Source organism: Nannobrachium achirus (genome assembly GCF_963921795.1).
Source record: "Nannobrachium achirus genome assembly, chromosome: 12".
Classification (NCBI taxonomy): Eukaryota; Metazoa; Chordata; class Actinopteri; order Myctophiformes; family Myctophidae; genus Nannobrachium; species Nannobrachium achirus.
Genome location: NC_137832.1, coordinates 29,387,204 through 29,413,647, shown reverse-complemented (window position 1 = coordinate 29,413,647; position 26,444 = coordinate 29,387,204). Strand labels below are relative to the sequence as shown.

Here is a 26,444-nt window from a genome sequence, read left to right as displayed (position 1 = left end):
TGCCTTCTTAAATTTAGAGTAGCCAATGATTTTTCATCCCCTTTTTCTCCCAAATCGTCGGTATGCCAATTAATTCCTCCCCACACACATTTCTGTGTTGTCACTGCTGTTATATCCTACTGACTCACCTGCCAGTGCGTAGAGCCTTCGTCCGCCCAACACTCCCTGCTGACAGGTGCCGCCCCAGCCCTTAGGAATACATGCAGTGACAAATATCACAGCAAACGCCAATCATTTATTGAAGCAGTCCCATGAAGTGTATGCATTTTGGCCAAACTTGCCTTCTTCAGCACTAAAACAAAAAGAGCAACCACCCTGATGGTTTCCCTGCTTTTGTTTGACTGCTGACTGTCAGTAGATGGTCTACACCAGGGGTCTTCAACCTTTCAGGCCAAGGACCCCTTAGTTGAGAGAGAGATGAAGCAGGAACCCCCACAACGTGTTCATAGATTCCATATAGTTTCATCGTTTGACAGCACAATCATCAGTATATTTTTAATTCATGTCAATTTGTGTTTTCAGATATTTAACCACTTGAACCGTCAATACTTAATAAACTTGACATTTCACTCTGTACTTGGTGTGCTCTTTTTCCACCTTTGGCCAAAATAGCTGATCTGCTATTTTTGGCTAAAGTTCTCTGAATATGGACACTAGGGTTCAAGTGGTTATTATAAAAAAGGAGGGAAAAAAGTTAGATAAGTTAGAAGATATGGAGGCCCCCCTGTAGTAACTCTGAGGACCCCCTAGGGGTCCTGGAACCCTGTTGAAGACCCCTGATCTACACATCATATAATATACCCCTATTTTAAAAATATGCTGCACTGATCAAGTTGCTCATTCCCTCAAATGTAATGTAATAGCTTATGAAATTGATAGAATGTAAGTGTATGCCACTATGCCTGTCAAATGAACCTAGCCATCATGTCAATGAATGAGCCCAAGGTCCCTCTAGTGGTATTATTTGGGCATGCAAAAATAACCAATCATACAAGCATTTATAATTTGTTTTTTTATTCCATATTTTAATATAAATCTCTGACAAAAGAAATTACCTAAATGATAAACAAATCATACATACTGTATGTACAGAAGTAATTTATATATATATAAAAAAAAGGAAACAAAATATTCTCTGTGTTGCCTTGTTAACTTGTTTTTGGGGTGTTCATTGGTTGTCCTCAGTTTTCCATCAGATAAAGTCGAGTGCACATTTTACAGGGGGGGGGGGGGGGGGGGAATTATGTTACAGACATTTGTTTTCCGTAGGGTTCCAGTAAGCGGAGAAATGACATGTTGACAAAGCCAGTTGTAAAGCCACTTATACTGTATGTTTTGGCTTGTCCAGTGGAAGATGGAAGAGGGTTTTTGTCACAGAATAAATCTGACTTTGTACAGTTTAGTTTTAACAAGCTGCCAAGTGAAGTCTTATGATTATTTGACTTCGTTTTACAGAATTGTGAAAATGGGCTACAGCAAGAAAGCAAGATTCTACAAAACATCTGGCACAGGATGAGGCAGGATAAGGCCAAAAGAACATTGTGCATATACAGGAACTAGAATCTCTATCACAGTACATGAAACCAACCATGCACATCCCACGCACAGTATCTCACCTACTGCCAGGGGCCAGATGGCTGAAAACGTTAAGATGCATCAAAATTCCAGTGCCGATTCCAATCTTATTTCTTTTTTGGCAAGAGTAGGAGTTTGAGACACCATCTTTGACACAGCTGTTCTACTTCAGGTTCCTGTAAACAGTTAGATAAAATCTGATAAATACATTTCTAGACTGTTTCTGGGACCTCTGTTGAAACAGCACAGGAATTCTGAGAAGGTATTTGGGAAAAACTGTTCGGTTGCATACTCTGCTCGTATTTTATCAAGTTGTAGACCCACTGTCATTTCACATCTTGTGATATTTGTTAGAATAACTTGAAGCTGTATAGGCGATATGGTAAATGCACGCATTTCTATAGCACCTTTATCCAAAGTGCTTTACAATGTGCCTTACATTCACCCATTCACACACCGTCACCGATGTAGGAGGCAACCATACAAGGCATCAACTTCATAATCAGGAGCAGTTAGGGGTTTAGTGTCTTAATACGAAGTGAACACTACCTCCTGAGCCACTGCTGATTTGGCCAAGTCACATTGCAAAGCCAGAATCAGCATACATCATATTGAACACTGATAAACGTCTCAAAAATCTGTCAAAAAAAACAACATACTGGAAAGGGGGGGGATTTGTAAGAACCCTGACTTCCATCTTCACTGATATTAACAGAGGTAGCTGAAATGACAACTTAAATGTATATTGCTGGCATCCAGTGATTTGACATAGTTTATACACCAATACTACCAACAGCTAACCCACAGGTTACCCCTGACATTCATCACAGACGTGATTGACCCGAAAAGAATAACCACACATCATTCAAACAGTGACAGTGTCTCCTCAAGGTGGTGCTAGTTTGCTGCCATTTGAGGTGTGACCAACTTAAGACATGTTCAAAATGTGTGTTCATTTCACTTGTCATGACGAAAGACAGGTGCATTGTACAGGTCAATGACAACTAATCACCTGCCTGAGTGTATGCAGGCTTTCATTCTAACCAAACATTATTTCATTCTAACCAAACATTATACTGATAAGTTCTGTCTGGTCAAAGGCATTCCAAAGAGTGACATTAGCTGTTGTACTAAAACCTGTATACACTCAGGCATGTGATTGAACAGGAATTGGGTGTTTGATATTGCTTGGTTAAACAATGTATTTAGAACTTCATGATCACATCATGCATACACACCCAAAGATTAATGGCACAAGGTCTACAGCAGAAGTATCCATCTAGGTGCCAATGAGAATGGAGTGGCAGAAGTAAGGACGTTTTCATACCAACCAAAAGAAAGGAAAAAAAGTTGTGATTTGACAATTCAGTTTGCCAATTAATGAGACTACTACTAGGGCATTAACGACTTGTGATTTTGTAAGTCGACTCGACTCAGTAAAAAGTTGAGTTGTAGTTGACTTTATCGTTTGATGACGTCACACACAACCCATCACACACAACCCCCCCGACAATTATTTTGGGGGTTCCCCAGATGATTAACTTAATGTGAAACATTGTTTTCTCACTCAACTGTAAACAAACCAACATAAAGTCTAAGTGTATAGAGGGTATTTTCACATTTCTAAAGTGCCAATTTAAGGACTTTTTAATACCTCTAAAATGACAAATTAAACATTGGCCAAATTGTCAAATATATAGAGGCAGAAATTGTGAAAATAGCCGATCTACATACGCGAGGCGTTGTGAGCATGTAGATCTGCTATTTTCACAACAGATTTTTTTTTTTTTTTCAACTTCGACTTTCTCTGGTGGGAGTCGACTTGTGTAATGAAGTCGACTGAGTCGACTTTTTCGTTAATGCCCTACTACTGATGTAGTTTGATTGGAATAAAAAGCTACCTAAGCTTTGGCCCTCACATGGCACAGGATTAGATACCTCCGTTCTACAGTACATGCAGCATCTGCCACCACCACCAAATGGTTCTTACTACTTCATATTTTTAAGTCTTTAAATTGAGATCACATCCCCACACTCAAATAAGGCTTCCAAGGGTCCAGCCTGGAATCTAAAGCAGTGTTTCTCCACTGTAATATCAAGTGTGAAATTAATCTACAAGTTAATGACAGACTGTATCGGTTTACCCTTTTTCATAAATCACTAATACAACTTCAGTAGAGGTTTGGTTTTCATTCTAGTCATCTAATAAGTCCAATTGATCAGCAGATTAATACATGTTCCAACCCTTTTAGACTGTAGTCCAATTCCCCAGGACTGGATCTGACAACCACTGAATTAAACTTTGAAGTAGATCAGTTCAAGTATCCTAACATAGAAATTAAGATCCCTGGGCTCAACCTCTCCTGGATTACAAAGGCATCAGGGTTACTGCACCAAAAGGGGCGTCAATGAAAGGTACAGAACATATACAGAAACATCAAATCACAAGACAATGGAATGATGTAAAGGAAGGGATAGTACATTAAAATATCAATGAGGGCAGTCATAAATCAAGAATTGAAAGCAGTGATTGAGGTTATGCAAGCATTCTGCACTCACATGTTGACACAATGGGCAATGTCCTGACAAGAACAAAAAAGGGTTTCATTCCAAAATGGAACACTATTGTCCATATTGTTTGCTGCTTGAAATTTATCAAGCAATATTTCAAAAACACTGATTATTATTTCCTCAAAAAAACAGCGGTTGACATGAGGAGCTTGAAAGCATTTTGTAAATAACAAATGTCTATTTTTGGAATGAAACTATCAAATTCAGTGGTTCAATTGAGATTTATATATATTTTAAAATAAATAAATCTAAATTAGGATTTATACCACCTGCCCATATGGGGGTCTACTCCAGATATCAGACAGACACTGTGCACATAAAAATTGCCAAGTCAAATTACCTTAATGATTTTCACCAATCATTTGGCAGTTAATTTATACTTGATTCACATGTAAAAAATTGTCCATGTATGTATAGCCCCTCAAAAGGTACAGGTACATAACTGTTCACTACCACAGGATTTGCTTCTTGAACATTCAGTATTTTCTATTACGATGCTTTTACAGTACAAACTTAAAAAGAGTACTATTATGCTCTCATTCAAAGTGTGGCGTGCGAGTGGTAGGTTCGGGGGTTCAAAATAGTACAATTGTGGCTGTGGCAAGCATTGGGATAGAGGGGATCTCGTGATAAAGAGTCTGGGGGGAAATAAAAAAGTCAAATAAAAAAATCTTTGTGGCTCAAGGAAACTTTCTTCATATTCTGCTATGAAGACCACGGATAATTGTGACTAAAAGCCACAACAGCCGAACAAAATGACACCTGACACCGGAGTCACAGGTCGGTGTCTCAAGTCATTGGCTATCTTGGAAAACATTCGTTACGACTAGTATCCCATAAACCTTCTCTTCCCAGGTCCAACCACACATTCAGAGTTTCTTCACGTGCCCCTACAGCAGATGCAAACAGAGGTTTGACAGGAATGGCTGAACAGAATGGCCTCTGACAAAAAAAATATAAAAACTAACAGACACTATTAGCAAGTGTGTCAAGTCCAATTCTTGGGGTAAAAAAACCCCTCTCCTCCATTTCCACATGCCATGAGGGAGACCAACGTTTCCCACAAGTTGTAGCTTATAGGTGACTTTGTGGCATCTCTGTGATGACCTTCTACAACCATTTTGTTTTGGTGGCTGGCAGAGCAAGCTACAGCATGGCTATGCTCTCAGGGGTGCAGTTGAGATGAGTGGATGTGCTGCTTCCACCGGGAGACTTCAGCGGGCCCTTGGAGGTCCCACCAAGTGCTGTGGCCCTGGCCCCAGATCCCAAGATAACCCCTGAGCCATGGTGAAGGTGGTGTTGGAGGTGTGTATGTTGCAGGCCCGCCATCAAGGTCTCGCTAGTGACTGTGCCAAACTCGTAGGTGAAGGTGCCATAGAAGACCAGGATGTCCACGGTGAAGACCCACTCACAGATGGCCGCAGCGTGCTGCAGCACAAAGCTCTCACGGATGAAGAAGATGCCGCCTAGAGGAAGCAAGTTAAGGAACAACTCTCTGGCACAAAAATACATTAAGAGCGTGTAACATTATGCCTGTTGAAGGTAATGACTTTTGATTGAACTCTGATCTTTGGCCACATGTATCCCAAGCAGGCCTGGGGCAAGTCCAAGAGGGCGATAGCAAAAGGGCGGGACAGACCCGTACTTCCCGTTTCTGCGTGACGTAGGTGGATACCTTTTTAGGAGGTGGAAGCATGTTTGGAGTCTATTCATTTACAATGAGAGAGCTAATGTGAACACAGCTTCTGAACTATTATTTTGCTCCGTGGTCACTGAACTAAATATTGGACCCCATCGTCACAACTCACAAGCCACATAACATTAACAAAGTTGTCATACTAAAGTGGCTTTTTTCAGCGACACAAAAAGGAGAAAATCTACTTTATTATCGCCCTTTATCTGTCCCAGCAACACACTCTCGTGGGATCTAGCACAAGTAAACACACTCTCGGGGGATCTATAGCACCAGTAAACACACTCTCGCGGGATCTATAGCGCCAGTAAACAGGCGTTCGCGAGATTTGCCCCCGAGCCGGCGCCCACTTAGGAGGCTATTTGTAGGCTTTGTGTACAATGTCGCACTCTAGTGGATCCAAGGTTGCGCGATGCAGGTTGCCCCATCTTCATTATTAAAACTCTTTGGGCAAGTCCATTCCTTTCTCATCTAACATATAATTTTCGGAATGTCTGTCTGTCTGAGTGTCTGTCTGTCTGAAACCGCGTTTCTCATCAGTGGCTGGAGCAATTGATCTGAAATCGCATCACCATAAGCATATGAACACACCTGACATAACTGTGAAGCCCGTTTGTCACTTTCGCAAATCGTATGCTGTATATTTGCATTTTTATGGTGTATCTATATCTATTTAGCCTACAGTACCTTTTGTGACCACACATGTTAAGGGAGGGGCGCTGTTGTTCAGGCCATGCACAATCACACACAAACCCACACACACACACACACACACACACACACACACACACACACACACACACACACACACGGGGGGAGTGTGTGTGTGTGTGTGTGCAGGCAGGCGGGCGGGTGTGTGTGCAGGCGGGTGGGCGGGCGGGCTGGGGGGGGGACAGTATCTCTGTAGCCATTAAAGGAAACGGGTTTCTTACATTGATGCTCCTACATCATGCAAGCACCAGTTAAAGTTACTTTCCATCCCTCATATACTGTGTGCACAGTGCACATCCCATAACCCACACACTGCACATCATTTTGGAGCTCATATCTTTGAACGGGTAAGGGCTAGTTTTTATAACTCAAGATAAACTGCTACTTAGAAAAGTTGAGGGCAATTTCTACTCTTGTGCAAATAATCTAATCTCATAATTTTCTTGTATTTGTTGCTGTGTTCTAATTGTTTGTATTGTAAATGTACAGTATTTTCTTTATATTCAGGTTGTGGAATGCACTAGGACCCCATGAAAAATGCCTGCGAGTTCTGTCTGTATGGTAAAAAACTGAATAGGATGATGTAGTATACTGAGGCATCGTCACTGTAGATCATGTTATTTTTAAGGCTGGAACAGGCTGACAGGCCCATATGCTTCCAGCAGTACACAGCATCTGCTTTTACATCCCTCCCAGCACGATTGCAGCACAGAGTATGACGAGGAGCAGAAGGACTCAAAGAACCTTTGCACTCATACAATGGGGTATCATGTTCTATTAATCACCTAACAGTGTGTTAAGCCCTTTCAGAATGTATTTCCCAAGTTGCATTTGTCACTCAACTCAAGTTCTAATTTAGTGAGCTCTAGTAATGGAAATAGTTTTTATAAAAGGTTATTACACACTAGGAGCGACACGAATAAACCATACTAAAAAGCAATGTGATTACTTGTATTGTGGCACTGGTGATACCTCATTCTATTCATACAGGTTTCTGATTTGAAGTAAGTAGGTCGGAGCCAGAGCACTGGAGTCTATCCCCGCTTCGCAACGTGCTAGACCCCTGGGAGATGGATTGCTGAGGTGGAGCGCAACACCTACCATCAGCTCCCACTCCCAGTACTAACCACACGACTTGCCACACCACTCAGAGTACTCATACGCTGAGTTGGTGGTGCCCAGTATCAAACTCATGACCTTGTGGCCGAAAGGCGAGTGCTCTACCGACTGGGCTGCCCAGACCCTTTCTGACTTTATTTGCGCTGTTTAAAAAAATATTATGTTGATTCATTGCCTCGTTATAATTAGCCCTATTCACGGCCCGCCCACTCAGCAAATTTCTCAGCAACTTCCTGGTGCTGACGTCAGTTTAGAAGGGGAAACTATAACAGAAATAGCTGGAAATAGCCAACAAATCATTATTTCAAATGGTAAAGTAAATTATAATGCTTTGTGCCTTTTACTATCTTGTGTTCTTGATCATGCTAGCCGTATTTTATACTTTACTATTCGGAAATTGCATTAAATTTGCAATTTCTGTGTTAACTCTATGGGCTTTTAGCAGGGTTTTACCCTTCAAAACGTGACTTCAGCACCAGGGGGATGCTGAGTGGGCGGGCCGTGAATAGGGCTAATCGCTCTGTGTGCATGTACTGTACTATACACATAACCAAACAGCAGTTTAAATTCATCCGAATGACCTTACTACATACGTCCTTACTATACATTCTCTGCATACAAGTCATAATTTGTGACTCACTAGTTAAAACTTCAAGACATGCTTGTATATCAACATTATGTTAGCCATTCTGTTGCCCATCCCAACGACATATCCTGTTCCAACATACTTCACTCATGACAGCCCCCACCACTCTTCCCTCCAGAGAAAAATCTGCCTAGTCATCAATAAACAAGATTCTAGGAGTGACTTCAAAGAGATATGAGTCACACTCATGATTCAATAGTTTCTCTTAACATTCACAGACACAACACAATAGTCATTACTTGGTTTCATTATTGACTGGTCTCTGGACAACAATTTCTCCCATATTCTTTACCTCTTACCAGGGGGAAATACAAGTACATTTTAGTTAATACTTATGACCTCAATATTATTCCTATATATTCTCATGCATGAATGTCAGCCTGTACACACCTCCAACAAGGAAAAATAAGTTGTTTATATTTAGTTTTAAATACGGATTCAGAAAACTATAAGCGTAATCAGTGATCACTTAGGCCACCTTATTTTAGTGTGCTGTACTTTAACCTTGTTGCAGAAGCACCAGTACGCAACATTTTTTTCTATTTAAAACAAAATATACTGTATGTTGATAGTAGCAGAAAAATATGACTGTCAACTAGCATTACTGTAGGTGATATTAGGTGACAGTAAAGCACTGTTTAAATGGCTGAATGATTAAGCATCTAAATTATAACGTAAATATCGTCGTTGTCGGGTGAAAACCTTGTATGTCCAATACCATTCGTTTTGCATTCATCATTTTAAAAAATATTTAAACTAGTGAAAACAGCCGATCTACAAGCACACAACGCCTCGTGGTGCGAGGCGTTGTGTGCTTGTAGATCTGCTGTTTTCACTACTTTTGTGAGACGGCATGTACTGTATGATGAAGCAGGGCTTTACTTTTTTTCATTGCAATTTTCATTGCTTGTACACTTGGAAATATCCACAATGCTGCGCCACAGGCCTATGATGGAACAAACTGATATAGACAAATCCTTCACGACCTCAGATCAGAAGTTGAGATCTGAGCTGGCCGCACGCTCAAGTTAAAGTCACGATAGAAAATCCTGACAGTTACTGTGGTGGATTTTGGTCTGCTCCACTTTGATAAATAAGGGCCACGTGTCCATTGATAGTCTAGCAGTGGTTGACAACTGATGTAGGACTGAGTCCAACCTTTCTCTTGTGCCTCGTTAAAAACGTACAGCCTCCTCGACTGTAGCACTGACTTGATGATGCGTGAATACATATTCATATACCCCCTCTTTTCTTTCCCATTTCTGACCCCAGATGGACACAAAAGGATACTGAGGACAAGGGAGATCATGGCTCCAATGGCGAGTGCGACACGGAAGTGGGCCATCCAGTAGTCCAGGGCAGTCACCGCCACGCGGTAGGTGAGCACACATTGCAGGCACACAAATAGAAGCCCGGCTGGGAAGGCCACACCCGCACCCACATAGTGGAGAGACTTCGCGTGGTCAACCTGCCAGCAAAAAACATAAAATATAATTACAAATTTGTGGTCTACAAATGCAGTCTTAAAGATGCGGTGCAATGATTCCCCCCCCCCCCCCCCCTAAAACATGGTGATCAGGTATTATGATTATACTAGGAAGAAGATTTTTCAAAAAAAAAAAAAAAAAAAAGTGTACAAAAAGTGTTAAAATTATGTTTTTATGTGGCCACACCCACCAGTTCATTAGGTATGCCTGGTTGCCAGGTGGGTGGTGACCCAGCGGAAGTTAGCCACACCCACAGTGTGGGGTGTATGGTAAAGGGGGAGGGGTTGATTATATGTTGTCATTAACTCAGTGTTTTTCAGTTGGGCCTTTTGACTTTGGCTTTCACCTTTCAGGAAGTAATCAACAATACACAGGGAAGGCAGATTTGCACATTACAACCCCACCCTGAGGTCTATTAGAGTAATGTTAACTTCATAGACACATACAAAACAGAAAAAGTATATGGCACCACCTCTTTAAGAGTATTCTAATTTATATCTTTGTACACAATATTGTCAAGATTTTATTTAGATGTTAAGGGATTTGGCTGATCACACACCTAGAGTGACTGAACATGACAGCAGAATGTGATTACATTCATCAACATGGGGTTGACACTAAGGTCTCAGAGGCACTTGCCTGTCGGGCAAGTACAGGTCATGTTCTACATGCCTAAAGGTCATGACCACTTGCCCGAAAAGTAAATTGTCCATTATAAAATGATAAGTAAGATTTGAATAACCGCTAAATTGAACACTTATGTCTTTACTTTATGGGGCTGTGCGATAAAAAATGTCATACTGTACCTCAATACTTACAAATCCACATAGCTAGCTACATAGCTATGATTGAACATGTCCATGGTTTCACACTTGTTAGTTTACATTTTTAAGTGTAGAAACAGTAAAAACAGCACATTACAGGTAAACAGTGCTCTTATTTTACATTCTACACCTCAGAAGACAGAGTGTGCTGGCCACATTCAGGTGTTTAGACAGATATCTCGTGTTGTGTTTGTAAACGTTGCGTCCCCTCTCAAATGAGCACTTGCCCGGTTGGGCAACCTGAAAGCAAACTTCACCTGCCCGAAAGTGTGTCAATGGCTGAGTAAGCAATACTGCAAGGCAAGCAACAGGTAGCAGAGAAAGGTACTGTTCAGGAATAAGGAAATGTGCCTGAAATAACCTGACCACAAACCTAACCCAAAGTTATACAACCGGTTCTGAAAGGCTGTCATAAACCAAAACTCTTTCCAGTGAGGAACATGAAACTTAAAAAAACACACCCGTGTGAACTGAGCGGTGGTTTATCCCCCCCCCCCGCCCCCCCTGTGTGTGTGTGTGTGTGTGTGTGCGCGTGTGTGTGTGCCTGGCCTGGCCTGGCCTGAAAACAGCGCCCCTCCCTTAACATGTGTGGTCATAAAAGGTACTACACCACAGGCTTGAGGCTACATACAGACCCACCCACATACATACATACATACAAACAAACATACATACATACCTACACACACGGCCACGCTATGGAGACGGTGTGACCACCGCTCAAAAAATTGTTGAACAGTGTGTCATTGTTCAGTGGTAAAGTTATGTTTTAACTCTTTTAATGCCTATGACGAACGCGTTCGTCATTTTACGCACGGTCCACACCGCCACGGCAAGCATTCGCCAAATCCTCATTTGGGCTATCTACGAGCTTTGGTCTATCTACAAGAGAGCTTGTAGATAGGCTACTTTCATTGCGCATCATGCTTCCATTAGAAGACATGCTGACTTCTATGGAATCCAAATGACTGAAAGCAGTTGCGGGGACTGGGAACTTTAATCCATAGTGAAGACGCTCACCTGAAAGTTGCCCACCATGACCAGGCCCACAGCATTGGTGCAGCCCGACACCACGGCGCTAGTGTTGATCCAACACTGATGGCTGTGCTCTATGACCTGGGCGTAGCGCAGTAGACACACCATCACCACTGTCGGAAACCGCCAGGAAAGAAACATTTACATTATTAGAACCCATTTAGAACGGGTACACATTATTTTGTATCATTATTTTATGCTTTAACTATTGAAAAATAGCAGATATACAAGCTCACAGCGCGGCACCGAGTGCCGCGCTGCGAGCTTGTAGATCTGCTATTTTTGAAAAATCGTGAAAATGTGAATTTTGACCCGATTTATTTGGCCATGGACCCCCATCTCAAGATATCTAGTTCCAGGGACCACCCAGAAGCAAAATTTGAGTTACAAACGTTCGCTTTGAAAATACATATATTCAAAGATTTGCACACATTTTCACAACTTTTTCCAAAAATAGCAGAACTACAAGCTCGCGGCGCGGCACCCTGGTTAAAGCATTCAATAATTCTAGGCCTGATAGTTGATGCACATATTCAGGTTTAACACTACCACTGGAGGAGTTTATAGAAGACGGTATTCCTGATTATTAATTACAATGAATGCAACAGCAGAACAAGGCCGTAGTCTAATAACAGCCTGGACTCCAAGTGCAATCAATTTGAAACGAAACACACGTCACAATGTCATGTTGCGTTGCAAAGCCCCCCCAAAAAGCTGGCTGCTTGTGGGAATGACGACTGTTGTGGTGACAGACTTGTCTTTATAAATACTTCACCTGTAGCAAAGAAAGTTATTCAACAATGTGTTCCTCCAGTGAGCCCTTTCCATAAATCAAATAGTCCAACCAGGCATGGCTGCCTGGAGGTTTTACTTCATGATGTCATGCATGAGCTGTGACTTGTCAACTTTTTAAAGACAGGGGTCTTCAACGTTTTCAGGCCAAGGACCCTGCTGCATCTTTCTCTTAGCTGAGAGAAAGATGCAGCAGGGACCCCCACAACCTTTTCCTTGTATTTTGGACTCATGTCAATTTGTGGTTTCAGATATTTAACCACTTGAACTGTCAACACTTAATAAACTTGACCTTTTCTCCTCTATACCACAACTCTTTGCCGAAAATAGCCTCGCGCTGCGAGGCGTTGTGAGCTTGTAGATCGGCTATTTTTGGCTAAAGTTCTCAGAATATGGACGTTAGGGTTCAAGTGGTTAATATAAAAAAGGAGGAAAAAAAAGGTTTCTATCACACAAAGATTTGGAGGACCCCCTGTAGTAACTCTGAGGACCCCTTAGGACCCCCTGTTGAAGACCCGTTTTAACACGCACACACACACACACACACACACACACACACACACACACACACACACACACACACACACACACACACACACACACACACACACACACACACACACACACACACACACACACACACACACACACACACACACACACACACACACACACACAGTTACAGAAAACAGATGATACAAAAAATAAGTAAGGGAATAAGATGGCCACAACAGAAAGAGTAGAGTAAGTGAAATGTGAGCCAAAACGTGTAAGAGAAGGAGGATGTAATTAAGCGCAGAGGTGGAGAACGGGGCAGAGATTATAGATGATAAACAAGACCGCAAGGCCAGCAATGGGGGAAGGTCAGAAAGGATGGGGGAGGGGGAGAGGAAAGAGAGAGAGGAAGGAAGAGGAAGAGAAAATCCACATCTATTATTGATAGCCGAGTGCTAGCTATTTAAAGGCCCTCAGTACTATGCTCTGAGCTTTAGTGGCTAGCATGTGAAGACCAAAAAGTAATGTCTAGTGGCTAACTTTTTAAATGGCTGTACGTGACCCATGACTGACAAAATGACGATACTTTCAAAGACAGCATGCTGTATGCTAATGCTATTGTACTTTATGGTATACTCAGGTTAAGATCTTTTATTGTACTATTAGACACAGTGTTTACGACAGTAGGTTACTTCCTATGGTTCTAAATTATAGCTACTTTCTATGGTTTTAACTTCACTTAAGGCGTATTATCATTACAGTGTGTTTGTGATTGGGAGAGTGTTTTTTGCAGCTCGTTCAGTCCGAGTGTATCAAAAAAGCAACTGGGTTAAGGCAGCTAAAGTCTGTGATTGGCTGCGCAGAGGTGACGAAAGTTGGGGATACACCTAAACCTAACCTTATCCCTAACCCTAACCTCAGTAAAACTAACGCTGGTGAATGCTAATCTGGTGAAATGCCAACCTGCCGACGCTGGTGAATGCAAACCTGGTGAATGTTAAACTGGTCGGACCAACGGTGCTTAACCCAGTTGCTTTTTTGATACACTCGGACTGCAAAAAATACTCTCCCGTTAGTGATTGTGCATACGAGCACATGAAGGTGCAAAAGATGGGTTGACTGTGTTTATAATACAAGAAAGCACATCATTTGTGATGAACGGTCACCAGTTCACAGTGTATGTAGGCTACAGTAAAATATTGCAATACAAAAAAAATCATAACAAAATATTATCAGTAACAGTTACAAAGTCTGCCATGAACGGGGCTGCTCACGGGGAATTCCCAGGGACCACCGACTCCTGGTGCTCCAGAACGGATGCAAAAGTGGTGGCGCCCCCAGTGGAGGACCCCCTGCCACTGCAGCGCACATAAAATGCCGTAACTCGGGCTAGGAGCGTCCGGGAGAGCCGGGGCCGGTACCTATTCGTCCGCCAAGGCAACGCGGAGACCCCACCCCTCATTTCTCACATGGCCCTATTCTAGCGCCACCTTCAGGCCGATTTTTAATATCACTACGAATATCACTACACAGCATGTCTACACTCATGTCATCAACATGGATCAGGAAGATTTTGGAAAAACAAATTTTTGCCCTATTTGTGGAGATAAGCCACCTACGGTCGCTTATCTCCCGATTAGGGAGTCTTACTGGTAAAACAATTACATCAATGTTAAAAGATGACACAATAGTATGCCCTCTCAACCAGTCAGACGGGCGACAGTGTGGCTTATACTAGCCGTGTGGAATGCAGAAGTAAGATTGAGCAGTGGTCCAAGGGGTTTCACAATGAGAAACCAAATTCTGCAATAACCGTGAAGCCAGAACCACATGTATCAAGTAACAGAAACGCGATCTTCCTCTATCGAAGTTGTTGGTGAAATGTGAGCCTGTCACAACATCTCACAACTTACATTTGGTTGCAAACCCACTGTTTGAGAAACACTAGAACAGAGTATGGACTATGGATGCCTTACCCATGAAAGCTCCCACGTTGCCAATGAGGCTGAACAGGCAGCTCTCTGGAGGGAAGGAGCCACACTTACTGGAGAACACAAGAAGAGAGTTGACACAGAACATCCATCATTATAACAAAGAAACCCCATCATTTAACACACACATCCATAACTCAATATTTACATCACTAGTAGATTCCCATGACCAGTGCGGTACAATTCTGTTACTTTGCACTGTGTGCTAGGACCATTCCTCCCTTTAGAGGCACATAATGTCACTTATTATTAAGGGGGGGACCCCCATAATCGTGGAACCATGTTAACATATTAACCAGGTTAATAAGGTGTTGCGCGTTGAACCTCACTAATCTACAAGCCTATTAGTCAGGGAAAACTAGCAGAATAACTGTCAAATCTGTGAATAGATTCCTTACCAAACAATTTCTTCACCAATGTGTTCGTAAAGGTGTCTAGTAACATATCAAACAAAGATTGAAATTCAACATCCCTAGCAAAATGTTTGACAGCTAGGGTAATTCTCTTACTATACACTGTATAAGGGGAAAAAATCATTCCCAAAAATATGCTTTAAGTGGGGTGTGAGGGGTCTAACTAGGTGTTTTTAATTATTCTGAATCCATTGCAAGCATTTGTTTTGCACGAAAAACATTCTTTGGGTTAAAAAAACAGACCCAAAAAAACTATGCTTTAGTGATGAGTCTTCACTTTTCACAGTGGTATGGGGGTCCATTTTTAGCCCAAAGAATGTTTTTCGTGCAAAACAAATGCTTGCAATGGATTCAGAATAATTTAAAAACACCTAGTTAGACCCCTCACACCCCACTTAAAGCATATTTTTGGGAGTGATTTTTTTCCCTTATAGTACAGTGTATAGTAAGTGAATGAGACCCAGAATTACCCTAGCTGTCAAACATTTTGCTAGGGATGTTGAATTTCAATCTTTGTTTGATATGTTACTAGACACCTTTACGAACACATTGGTGAAGAAATTGTTTGGTAAGGAATTTATTCCCAGGGTTTTATTAAAATTCCCTGACTATATAACTCGTCGCATCCTCTGGGCTTGGAGGGCTTTTAGATCATAATGGCTCACGCACAACATGGCCGTACGGAATAAGTATAACCACGGTCTCTTTGCATGGCATGCAGTCTGCTTCACGGCTCGCATCGTTGTTTTTGTTCAGATGAACTGTAATGAGGATGTAAATAGGGTTGTTCGCACAGCGGAGAAGCTGACGGGACAGAAGCAGCTCTCTGTTAGTGAGCTGTACGATGCCAGGGTCAGGAAGCGGGCAGGGAGGATCTTCTCTGACCCCTCTCACCCTGGTAATGGTCTTTTTAAGAAGCTCCCCTCAGGAAGACGCTTCCGTGCCATAGGGACCAAGACCACTCGTCACCTGAACAGTTTTTTCCCTCCTTAACTGAAACTCTGCCATCAAAATACCCCTTTGTACCCCTTCTCTGCCATGCCCGTAGAGCCCGTAAATGTAATAAAAATGAATTAAAAAACATTTTTTTATCGAAGCGCAACTAAAATAGGCCGGAACTAATGCTCCGTGATCAGTTTCTACACGGACACATTATTGAGCGGACAACTTTAACATTGGAGTCCCTGAACCGGAAGCGGAAGTCCGTCCTCTATTTTGGCCCGTTAACTTTCTGTCTGAGCTCCGCGGCTTACAGATGGAGAACTTATTGATCAATTGAAAAAGTTTCAACGGATTTGAGAAGCTGATGGAATACGCGAACACACGATGCATAGCAGTGTCCGATAACGCACGATGGGAACTGGACGAGCGCCCACGTTAACCGGTAGGAGAAGCCGGCAGTGAAAGACATAGAGAAATTAACGGGCTTTACGGCCGTAAACTACGAATGAGTTAATAAGGACCTCTCCACCACCCCCCGTTGTTCTTGTTAGCTAGTTTTTATTCCACTGATTTTTAAAGACTAATGATGTTTTACGTATATATTATAGTTTTTATTATGGGTTATATCATGTCCTGAGTGTCTTGTTTTAAATGTGTTCTGTCTGTGTGTTTTTATCTGTGCTGTAACACCACAACAAATTCCTGTGTGTCCTTGTGACGCATTTGGCAATAAAGTGTTTCTGATTCTGATTCTGATGAGATAGAGTTATTTATTTGAGCGAGCGGACCTGTTGTTGTCAAGAGTTAAATAAAAGAAAGAGAAAATAAGCCGCCACAGCTCGGGAACGCGCCAGCTTGCATGGCTGGCTGTGCCTCAGCCTTGTAAATCGGCTCTTTTGAAGCCGTTTTAAATTGTAATCTAGATTGACAGTCTGTTCTCCGCCTCTTTCTGCAGTGTAAATTAACCTCTAACGCAGCGTGTTCTACCTGAAAAGGATGATATTGATAACACCGCCTGTGGTAACTTTTTAGCTGCGCACCGTTTACTGTATGTAGCGACAGTGATATGCGCACGTTCAGTGCAAAAAATCATCTACGTCCCGATTTGTGTCCCAGAGGAGATTAATTTGCGTCCCAAATACATATTTTTAGGTCCCCGGGACGTCGGGAGTCCCTTAGTCTCGAGCCCTGATATGAACATAGACTGGATATCTAATAATGTTCATTGAACTAAATACAAAAATAAAAGAATATTGTCATCTGTAGGTTGAGCAGTTGATAATCTATGCATACAAAAACTATTTTCCACTGAATCACTTAGTCACAACAACATTGTGCTCGTGCCTTAGTTTTGTCCTAATTTTTGGAGTTTATCAAGACTGCAACAGCTCATTATACTGTATGTCCAGTCCAAATGTTTAGCCATTCCTAGTCAAAAGCTGAAGCTCATTGTATTTGCCAAGTCTAAAGACAGAATAGTTAAAACAGCTGTTCACTGCGTCAATGTCAATGTCGATGTGAAACAGTTTATTTATAGGCCATGTCTGCTATCTGGACTATAGAGCAGAGGAGGAAGCACGCACATCTCCAAAATATTTACGGGTGCTGGACCAAAAATACGCACCATGAAAAGAAGTGGAAGTCCGCACACTGTTATGACGCTCCAGCGACAACTTTTATTTCAGGATAACAACGTTTCAAGCCCAGCGGGTCTTCATCAGGTATCATACCTGATGAAGATCCGCTGGAGCGTCAAACAAGTGTGCAGAGTTCCTCTTTTTTTCATGCTATCTGGACTATGACGTAGACTTTAGACTATAACATTGTAATGTCACGTTTGTCACGCCACACTATGTTTTATGTCTGTGTATAAAACAAAACCAAGTTAAGGATTGATGTCTTTGTGCTTATGACTATCAGTGCCTCTTTTTGCCCCTTTGATGCATGTTTAACAAAAAGTACTCAATTACCAGTGGTAAAAAGAAATGCAGGTTTTGCATAAAAACCATCAATTTTATACTGCATGTGTGCTAATAATGGCCACAGCTGTGCCATAAAACAAGGCGCTAAAACAAATCATGCCGGGAGGGACTTCGCTCGCAGACAATTGCTTCCTGTGTTGTTGTGGACATAAGAGAGTGAAAGGGACATCTGTGCAGAGGAAGAGCAAAAAAACAGCAGACCTGATGAGAGGAATGTCCTGGATGGTGCAACATGTCTTGGGGAAGCCGGGACGTGGCAGCTCCTCTGTGCAGGTCACATTGTAAGACCTGCATAAAGACACAATAAATAGTTATACAATTTGGGCGGTTGTATTTGGTCTCCCTGCTCTTTTATTGAGACATTTAGATCTTGTAAAGGCTGGACACGACCTTTGACACGAATTGACACAAAAAGTCAATTTGTCCCCAGAACAAGCACGCAATGAATTCTGCAATTGTGTTCAAATACAGGGTAAATGGTGCATTTGTATAGCGCTTTTATCCAAGGCACTTTACATAGATTTCACCCATTCACACACACACATTCATATACCGGTGGTGGAGGAAACCATGCAAGGCACCAACCTACTCACCAGGAGCAATTAGGGGTTCAGAGTCTTGCTCAAGGACATTAACTCAGGGGGAGCCCGGATTCGAACTGGGAACCCTTCGTGCTCTAATAACGGTTTCTCTACCCCTGAGCTATGCCGCCCTTAGTACATGAAAGTCACACATAACTTTAGAGACCTGGGGATTGGGGAAGTTTTACTTTACAAAGTATTCATTAGTTCACGCAGGATTAAGATCACAGACGACTTCCGCAATTATCAGAGGTCCCAAGGTAATACCCAGTCCCATGTGAATAGGGCCAGCCACTACAGTATGCCCTATACATTAATAGGGGTCATGATGCCATTTGCCATTTAAAAAAGACATGTATTTCTTTTACATTTTATTGTTGAGCTTATGCCTTAAAGCCCCCATCAGCCAATTTAAAAATGTACTCCACCCAGTTTTAGCAATGAAAGCTGGGAGACAGTCCTCAGTCTCTAGTTGTGCAAAGTGTTTAGAGACAGACTTGTGAGTCTTAAACCGCTTTCCCACTGGCATGTAAAGCCAGTAATCATCATTTGGCAGTCCTTTGGGAACCGGCGCCGATTTCGAATGTCTGTTTATTTTGTACCGCCAATCTCACAACTCCCTACCTTGACTGATTTCCAGTAATTGTTCTCACACAGCTGTAGTGGGAATGAAAAGCGTCCGTTTACTTAGTAGTGCCATGACGGCGAAATTAGTTCTATATGAAAATACATTTCTATAAACTAAAATGCTTGATAAAACCAGTGTTGTGTAATTAAGAGATTCGCTGACAGATATATATATATATATATATATATATATATATATATATATATATATATATATATATGACAGTCTTATAAGTGTATAAACTACAATGCAAGATGGCATACGCTCTTGTGTTCATGCTGGTGGAGAGAGCATGGGGGAGAGAGAGAGAGAGACACACACATGGAGTATCCAACTAGACTGAGTTCCAATTTCCTGGCGTAATACAAGTAGCATGAATCCTTTAAGGAACAGCTCCGTACGTTGTGTGTAGCGACTCTAGCGAGTGGGTGAGAGACGGAGCACTGCGACCAGAGATCTGTGATCTTGCAGATGGATGTTATCAATTCTATTCGTCCCAAATACGTAATTTGTCATCCCCAAATTCCTAGTCTAGCGTGCTTTAGACACCTCATTATTACGTACTGTACGCGTTACATACATATAAATGTGGGAATGTCACTATTATTGTATCCGTAGGAGATGCAAGGGAAAGGAGCGCTTGTTTTCGGTGATGCCAACGGAGGCACGCCGTCACAGGCGACCTTGAGCCACATTGAGCGGTAGCGAGCGAGTCGCTGTGGCGAGCGTTGCGAAGGTCACATGAGCTGACTCAGCGCTGTTAGAAGTTAAGGGCCATTTATTTTATAGTTACGTATGGTTGATTTTGTGTACGTTTTGGGTGAGAGAGTACGTACAGTAAATCCGTCAACATGCATAGTTCCTCTACGTTATGTACGTGCCGACCCGCTCTCCGTTGGGCCCGCGCCACATTGTGCCTCCCAGCACAGAACAGAATAGCTAACAAAAGCGAAGCTGGCATTAAGCCAAAATATGTAGAACCACAGCATTTCTTGACCCGACGTGATGTTATAAGTGGTAACAGTCTGGACTGGTTCGGCAACGTTGCATCGCGGATTCGCGGTAAATGTAAAACTCTGTGACGGTACAGATTTAACCACATATGGATCCGGACCCGGAGTAATTATAACAAAACACACCCGCTCATATAATTCCCAAGTATTTGATGAGCCGCTGAGCTAATCAGCTCTTCTTGTGTGCCTCGTCTTGTTGTTGGAGGATAGGCGGTGTGCGTGTGATTGTGTGAGAGAGTGTGTGTGTGCAGTCAAGGCGTCCTCTTCACGTGGTTGCGACGTTCCTTTTTTCCCGTTTCTTGATACAATATATTTCTCATTGGGACACATAGTTTGAGAACCGCTGTCATAGAGCAGAGGAAAAGTAATTTTCCTCACTACTGCGCCTACGATTGACAACGGTGGCCGCGGGTACTTCTTGCTACGGATACATCTTGTACGTTCAGTCCGTCCAGTTGGGTGCTGTACGTAAGGGTCCGTGTACGGACCTAAATCATCCGGAGTGTTATGTACTGGGAACCGGATCAACCGGACCAAATCTCTCTCACCCTCCGTTTCTTGTGTATTCCTGCGGTCCTCATGTACTACTATGCATGGTACTGTAAACCAGGGTGCCAGAATAGTAAATCTTCGCCCCCCCGACTTTCGGCACCTGCGCGCGGTCCAACTGAACACAGCAGAGCGCTCCCTACCTCTGGTTCAGCCAATCACAAGCCGCGGCAAACCACGGATCTCCTACAGACGCCATTATCGCATACGGTACTTCTCCATAAAGGATGTGGGACTTTCCACTGCCAATGCCAACAATTTGTGTTACTTTTTTTATTCACTCCCCACGTTAGTATCAACTGCTGTTTTTAAATTGTTGTACGGCGACATCGAGTGCCTCATAAATAAAATGTTTTATTATTATTATTATTATTATTATTATTATTATTACCATTTACCAATGTTATGGTATTCTAGTAGAACAGGGGCTTTACTGTATTTAAGACACTCTGGACAATGGAATTGTGATATTAAGTTACTTTTAGTAAAATACTGTTTTAAGTAATTAGAATGTTGAACCTTGCACTCAAAATGTACTTATTTGTCAAAGATTGGCTATGGTGCCTCTGAAAAGAATATTATTATTATTATATATGTCTGTAACACTACACTGTAGGTTCGCAGTTTATCATGAGAAATGTCACAGCTTGTCTCCGTGTGTGTACACATTTTTACGGTCTATGGATTTGCTGCTCTGACATCATGCTCTGATGTCACTGTGATGACACAGCCGGCACATCTTGTCCATGTATCCGTTTATCTCTGAAGGTCATGCCTGACACTGTGGTTCCCTTGACACATCCCTGTGACATCACAGGTGACATCACCTATGTAAAAGTCCATATATGAAGATCCCTGATGTCATCGATATACATCACTGGCCAGATGGCCAAGACATGGCCCATATCTGTCTGGCTGGTTAAGATAGGGATCTCCATGAATGGGCATGAAAGGGATTGTATGTTGTGATGTCATGGGAACCACTCTAACAGAATCCCTTTTATGCCCATACATGGAGATCCCTGATGTCATCAATATTAAGCCCATATCTATGCCATATCTGTGAGGCTGGTTCAGACTGCGATCTCCATGTATGAGCATAAAAGGGGTGTACCATATACAGTACATGGATCTCCATATATGGGTACCAGGGGTCTCCATATATGGGTAACTGCTCAGATATACATCACTGGCTAGATGGCCAAGAATTGTCGTGACCTCGCCCTTTAGGGCGAGGTCGCATGTCGCTCTGAGGCATCTTACTAGTAATATAATAATACTGCCTGGAGAGGGGCTTTAATACTGTCAGTATCCCAAATTAATTAGTAGACAATAGAGCTTTGAATTCAAAGGAATTTAAAAGGGTAAGATTGCACTAAAGCTACAAATCCAACACAACTGTTTATTCTATGTCCTGGAATCAAGTCACCCCTTCCTGGTATGAAGTCATCACTCACCAATTCTCCACAGGACAAACATGGTGGTTCATCACAGCCATGGCATAGCTGGAGAGAGGACAGACAAACACATAAACCAAGATGACATCTCTTCTCCATAAAGGTTGAAGCTGATGCTGGGTACCAATTTCAATTCAATTCAAAGGAGCTTTATTGGCATGAGTGAACATACCTTTACATTGCCAAAGCAAGTGTCCAAATATAATACAAACGTATATACAGGTATAAATCTATATGTATTAATGGTCCTATACAGTTACGTATCACTTATACTACTATGATGATTAAACACTGTGGCACTGTAATCAAACATCTATATATCTATAAATGCACTGAATCTGTGTGTCTGTGTTGACGTCAAACTTGGGGTGTGTCGATCGACGAGGTCGATCGACAAGGTGCTAAGTGGGAAGTTGGTCGGATCAGCGCCGGACACAGCTTGAATAGTATGTGTGTGTGTGTGTGTGTGTGTGTGTGTGTGTGTGTGTGTGTAAACTGGCCTCCAAGTAGTGGTACTAAGACGAAAGGGTATTGCACTTTAACGGGTACAACGGGACGCATTATGTCATAGACTGGCCTCCAAGTTGTGATAACGGGTACTGGCTGCAATGGGTAAACAACCAAGTGGCATGCATTCCCAACGGGCATCGCCCTATCATATATATACTGTGTATATATATGAATAAATAATGAAACTGCTACTTACACTATCCATATTCCAGTGATGGAAAAAGCAGATAGGCTGACAGGCAGGACGATCCAGGCAGTCATTGGGCTGGCAGTGAGCTGAATGTGTCCAAAGCATGGAGGGGGGTTCAGGGGCTTCAATGGACTGAAGAAGTAAGGTGACAAGGTGGGAAAGCAGGTAGGGGATACTAACAGAGAGGGACGGACACGGGCAGGGGCACTAACAGACAGGGACACACACAAGGGAGGGGCATGTAGAGGACTGGGGAATGGCACACCACTTCTGCTGCTCCCACGAGCCCTGCAACCAGCAGCAATCTGAACAGAGACACAGAAGAAGAGATAGACACAAAAAGGCAGACCAAAGGACAGACATGGACAGAGAAACAGAGAGCAGAAGAAAGACAAGAAAGAAGGGAGCGAGAGAGTGAGTGAGAAGTGGACAGAGGGGCAGACACAAACAAAAGCCCTAATCATAAACCATGGCAGATTGTTGTTAAGACCTCTTTATAACACACAGACAGCTGCATTCAAGGTATAAAAGGTCATTACAATTCCTGACACACAGATGTATAGCACACATTGGGGATAATGTTGACTCCACCAAGGTCAGGTCTGGAGCAAAAAAACATGGGCCAAGACAAGAGTGGCAGTATCGTTTTCCACAGTGTACAGTTACAAATCTGACCTTCGCTCAAAGGGATTATAGGAATTTGTCTCAAGGAAAGCCCAATAAATAGAAACCCTGGTTCTCTAAGCAAGGTCACACTAAGACATGAGGACATTTGAACCACGAGAGCATTTGCATGAACATGATAAGTCATATTTAATCCATCCATTACATATTGTTTTGCTAGAGACAGGAGAATATTTGTAATATGTGTTTGTGCAGTGTGTCTCTGACCCTGCACTTCTCGCTATTACCGTTTGCTGGTTATCTAAACTATCTGGTTAAGTTAATGCAAAAGAAATATGTTTAGATAGTATTTCATAAACGCTCAAAAGGTACAGAGCCTAGCATTGTTTGGCATGGTAACAGAAAAATGTGGAAGGAACGAACATTATGAGTGTGCTATTTTTTGTATATCCTAATTATTCATTAGCCTACATTTAGGATTGTTGCTTGAGGTAATAGCATGTGGAACGTTATATTAAAAAAAATGTCTTGTGGGTTATCATTCAGTGGGTCTACTCTCTTTCTGCCATTGTTAAACCTAGTGCACTACTTTTTGATTGGAAGCAATTGACCAAATGGTGGATTTGTTTATTGATTTGATCTTTAATCATATAAGGAACTTGTGTCTGACTGAATGTGTCATTTAAGACTTGAACTGCTGACCTTATAGTGAATAGTAGCTCAATGAAGATACAATAAAAAATGTTTTTGGAATGCAACTGTCATTATTTACGACCACCAACATGTAACGTTATGAACACAATGCTTGCAGGTATTGTGAGGAACAGACCTGCATATTTAATACAATGTTACAATGTCATAACCAATGTACACTTTGAGAACAGGATTATTATTTGATCTAAACCAGTGGTTTTCAACCAGTGCTCCGGGCACCACCAGTATTCACTGAGGGGATTCCAGGTGGTCCCCAGCTAAATGATGGAGAGTTGGTAACCAAATGGACCCTTATCTTAACATCTGCATTACTCAATTTACAAGAAGTGTCCACACAATTAGATAATGTAGAAGAATTGTTATTTTGATCAACGTTTGCCTGTCATCTCTCCTATATCCCACATCAATACAGAATGGAATTGTGGACAAAATCTATTATCCAACGACAACAAAATATTATAAGTTTTGCTTTCTGAGAGGCTAAATCTCATCAAACGGTGGTCTGTGGCTCAAATGGCGAATAAATAATGGACCTTGACATGGAAAAGGGTTGAAAACCACTGATCTAAACAGAGAGTGAATATAATCTAGCTCAGGGGTCTTCAACAGGGGGTCCGGGACGCCTAGGGGGTCCTCAGAGTTACTACAGGGGGGGGCGCCAATTGTGATAGGATCATGGTTTTTCCTTTAACCATTTGAACCCTATATCATCCCTATTTTGAGTGGAACATTAGCCAAAAATAGCAGATATACAAGCTTACAGCTGCGAGGCGTTGAAGCTTGTAGATCGGCTATTTTTGGCAAAGAGGTTTGTAGAGGGAAAAGAAGATAAAATACACAACATGATAGTGCTGTCAAACAAGTCTTAAGCTGTCTAAAGAAATCTATGAACATAACACAATTTTATACAATATCTAGTGGGGGTCCCCGTTTCATTTTCTCTCTCAGCTAAAGGGTCCCTGCCTGCCTGGCCTGAAAACATTGAAGACCCCTGATCTAGCTGACCAGAAGAACCCCACATCAATGTTAGCCTCCGGTTAGCTGCTTAGCTTGCAGCTACACTCGTTTGTTTGGGAACCAAGACAAGACACCCCCAGCCGGGTGATTCACGCTACCCTGAGCGACGAGCCTCGTCGAATATACAGGCAAGCATTCTGTGCATGCGGTTAACAACAGCATTAAATAATAGCCATTTACATGAAAGATCACTTTTCACCTACCCCGATCCCACTGTAACCACCGCCAACCACGGAACCTGAACAACCTTGGTTTCCCTTTAAAAAACTCCCCTTTATTTCGCAGGGCCCACTCCACTCCAGTGGATCACGTGCCGCACTGTATTTGTAGTTTTTCGGGAAAATGTCTGGAATTCATTCGGATACAGGACAATTTGGCCAAAGGACTACAATACCCACGGAAATATTAGCGAAGGCCGGGACTTTGCTCCGGACCAATGAAAAGTTTATTATTATTGTTATTGTCTATATTTTCTGACATCTGTTAAAATAGCCTACACATATGTATCTGACATTAAAAATGTGTTGCCAACCGGCATTATGAAAACCCATAACTTACAAAGATAATTATGATCAATTGAAATAATTTGAGTTCGGCATTTATTGGTAAGTTAAGAAAAGTCTTCTCTGGAACAATGACTTCCCAAGCAAGCATTCCCAAACCTACAGTCAGGCTTATATGCCATGGTTAACAGTTAACACTTGCTATATGAATCCCTATAGGCTAATGAATTATAATAATGCAATATAAACTCATAAATAGAACTCATGATGCTTTATAACAATAATCACGACTAATTATAAAGCATGAATCACTATAGATGCAATGTAATCGGCTTATAACACTATAAGTACTCATAATCCAATCATCACATTATGAAGCCTC

At 42.1% G+C, this 26,444-nt stretch overlaps 1 protein-coding gene across 1 annotated transcript; it reads right to left on the bottom strand.

Moving 5' to 3' along the window:
* Positions 1-1,042: 1,042 nt before the first annotated feature.
* LOC308295928 (transmembrane protein 150A-like) lies at positions 1,043-25,811 on the bottom strand. The gene is made up of 8 exons (XM_080739005.1): positions 25,763-25,811; positions 23,211-23,509; positions 22,505-22,552; positions 18,478-18,564; positions 14,925-14,992; positions 11,647-11,774; positions 9,606-9,783; positions 1,043-5,612 (listed from the first exon to the last, which is right to left on the bottom strand). The coding sequence occupies exons 2-8, from the start codon at positions 23,273-23,275 to the stop codon at positions 5,293-5,295; spliced, it is 894 nt and encodes a 297-aa protein (XP_080595131.1). The 5' UTR covers positions 23,276-23,509; positions 25,763-25,811; the 3' UTR covers positions 1,043-5,292.
* Between the last annotated feature and the right edge of the window lie 633 nt (positions 25,812-26,444).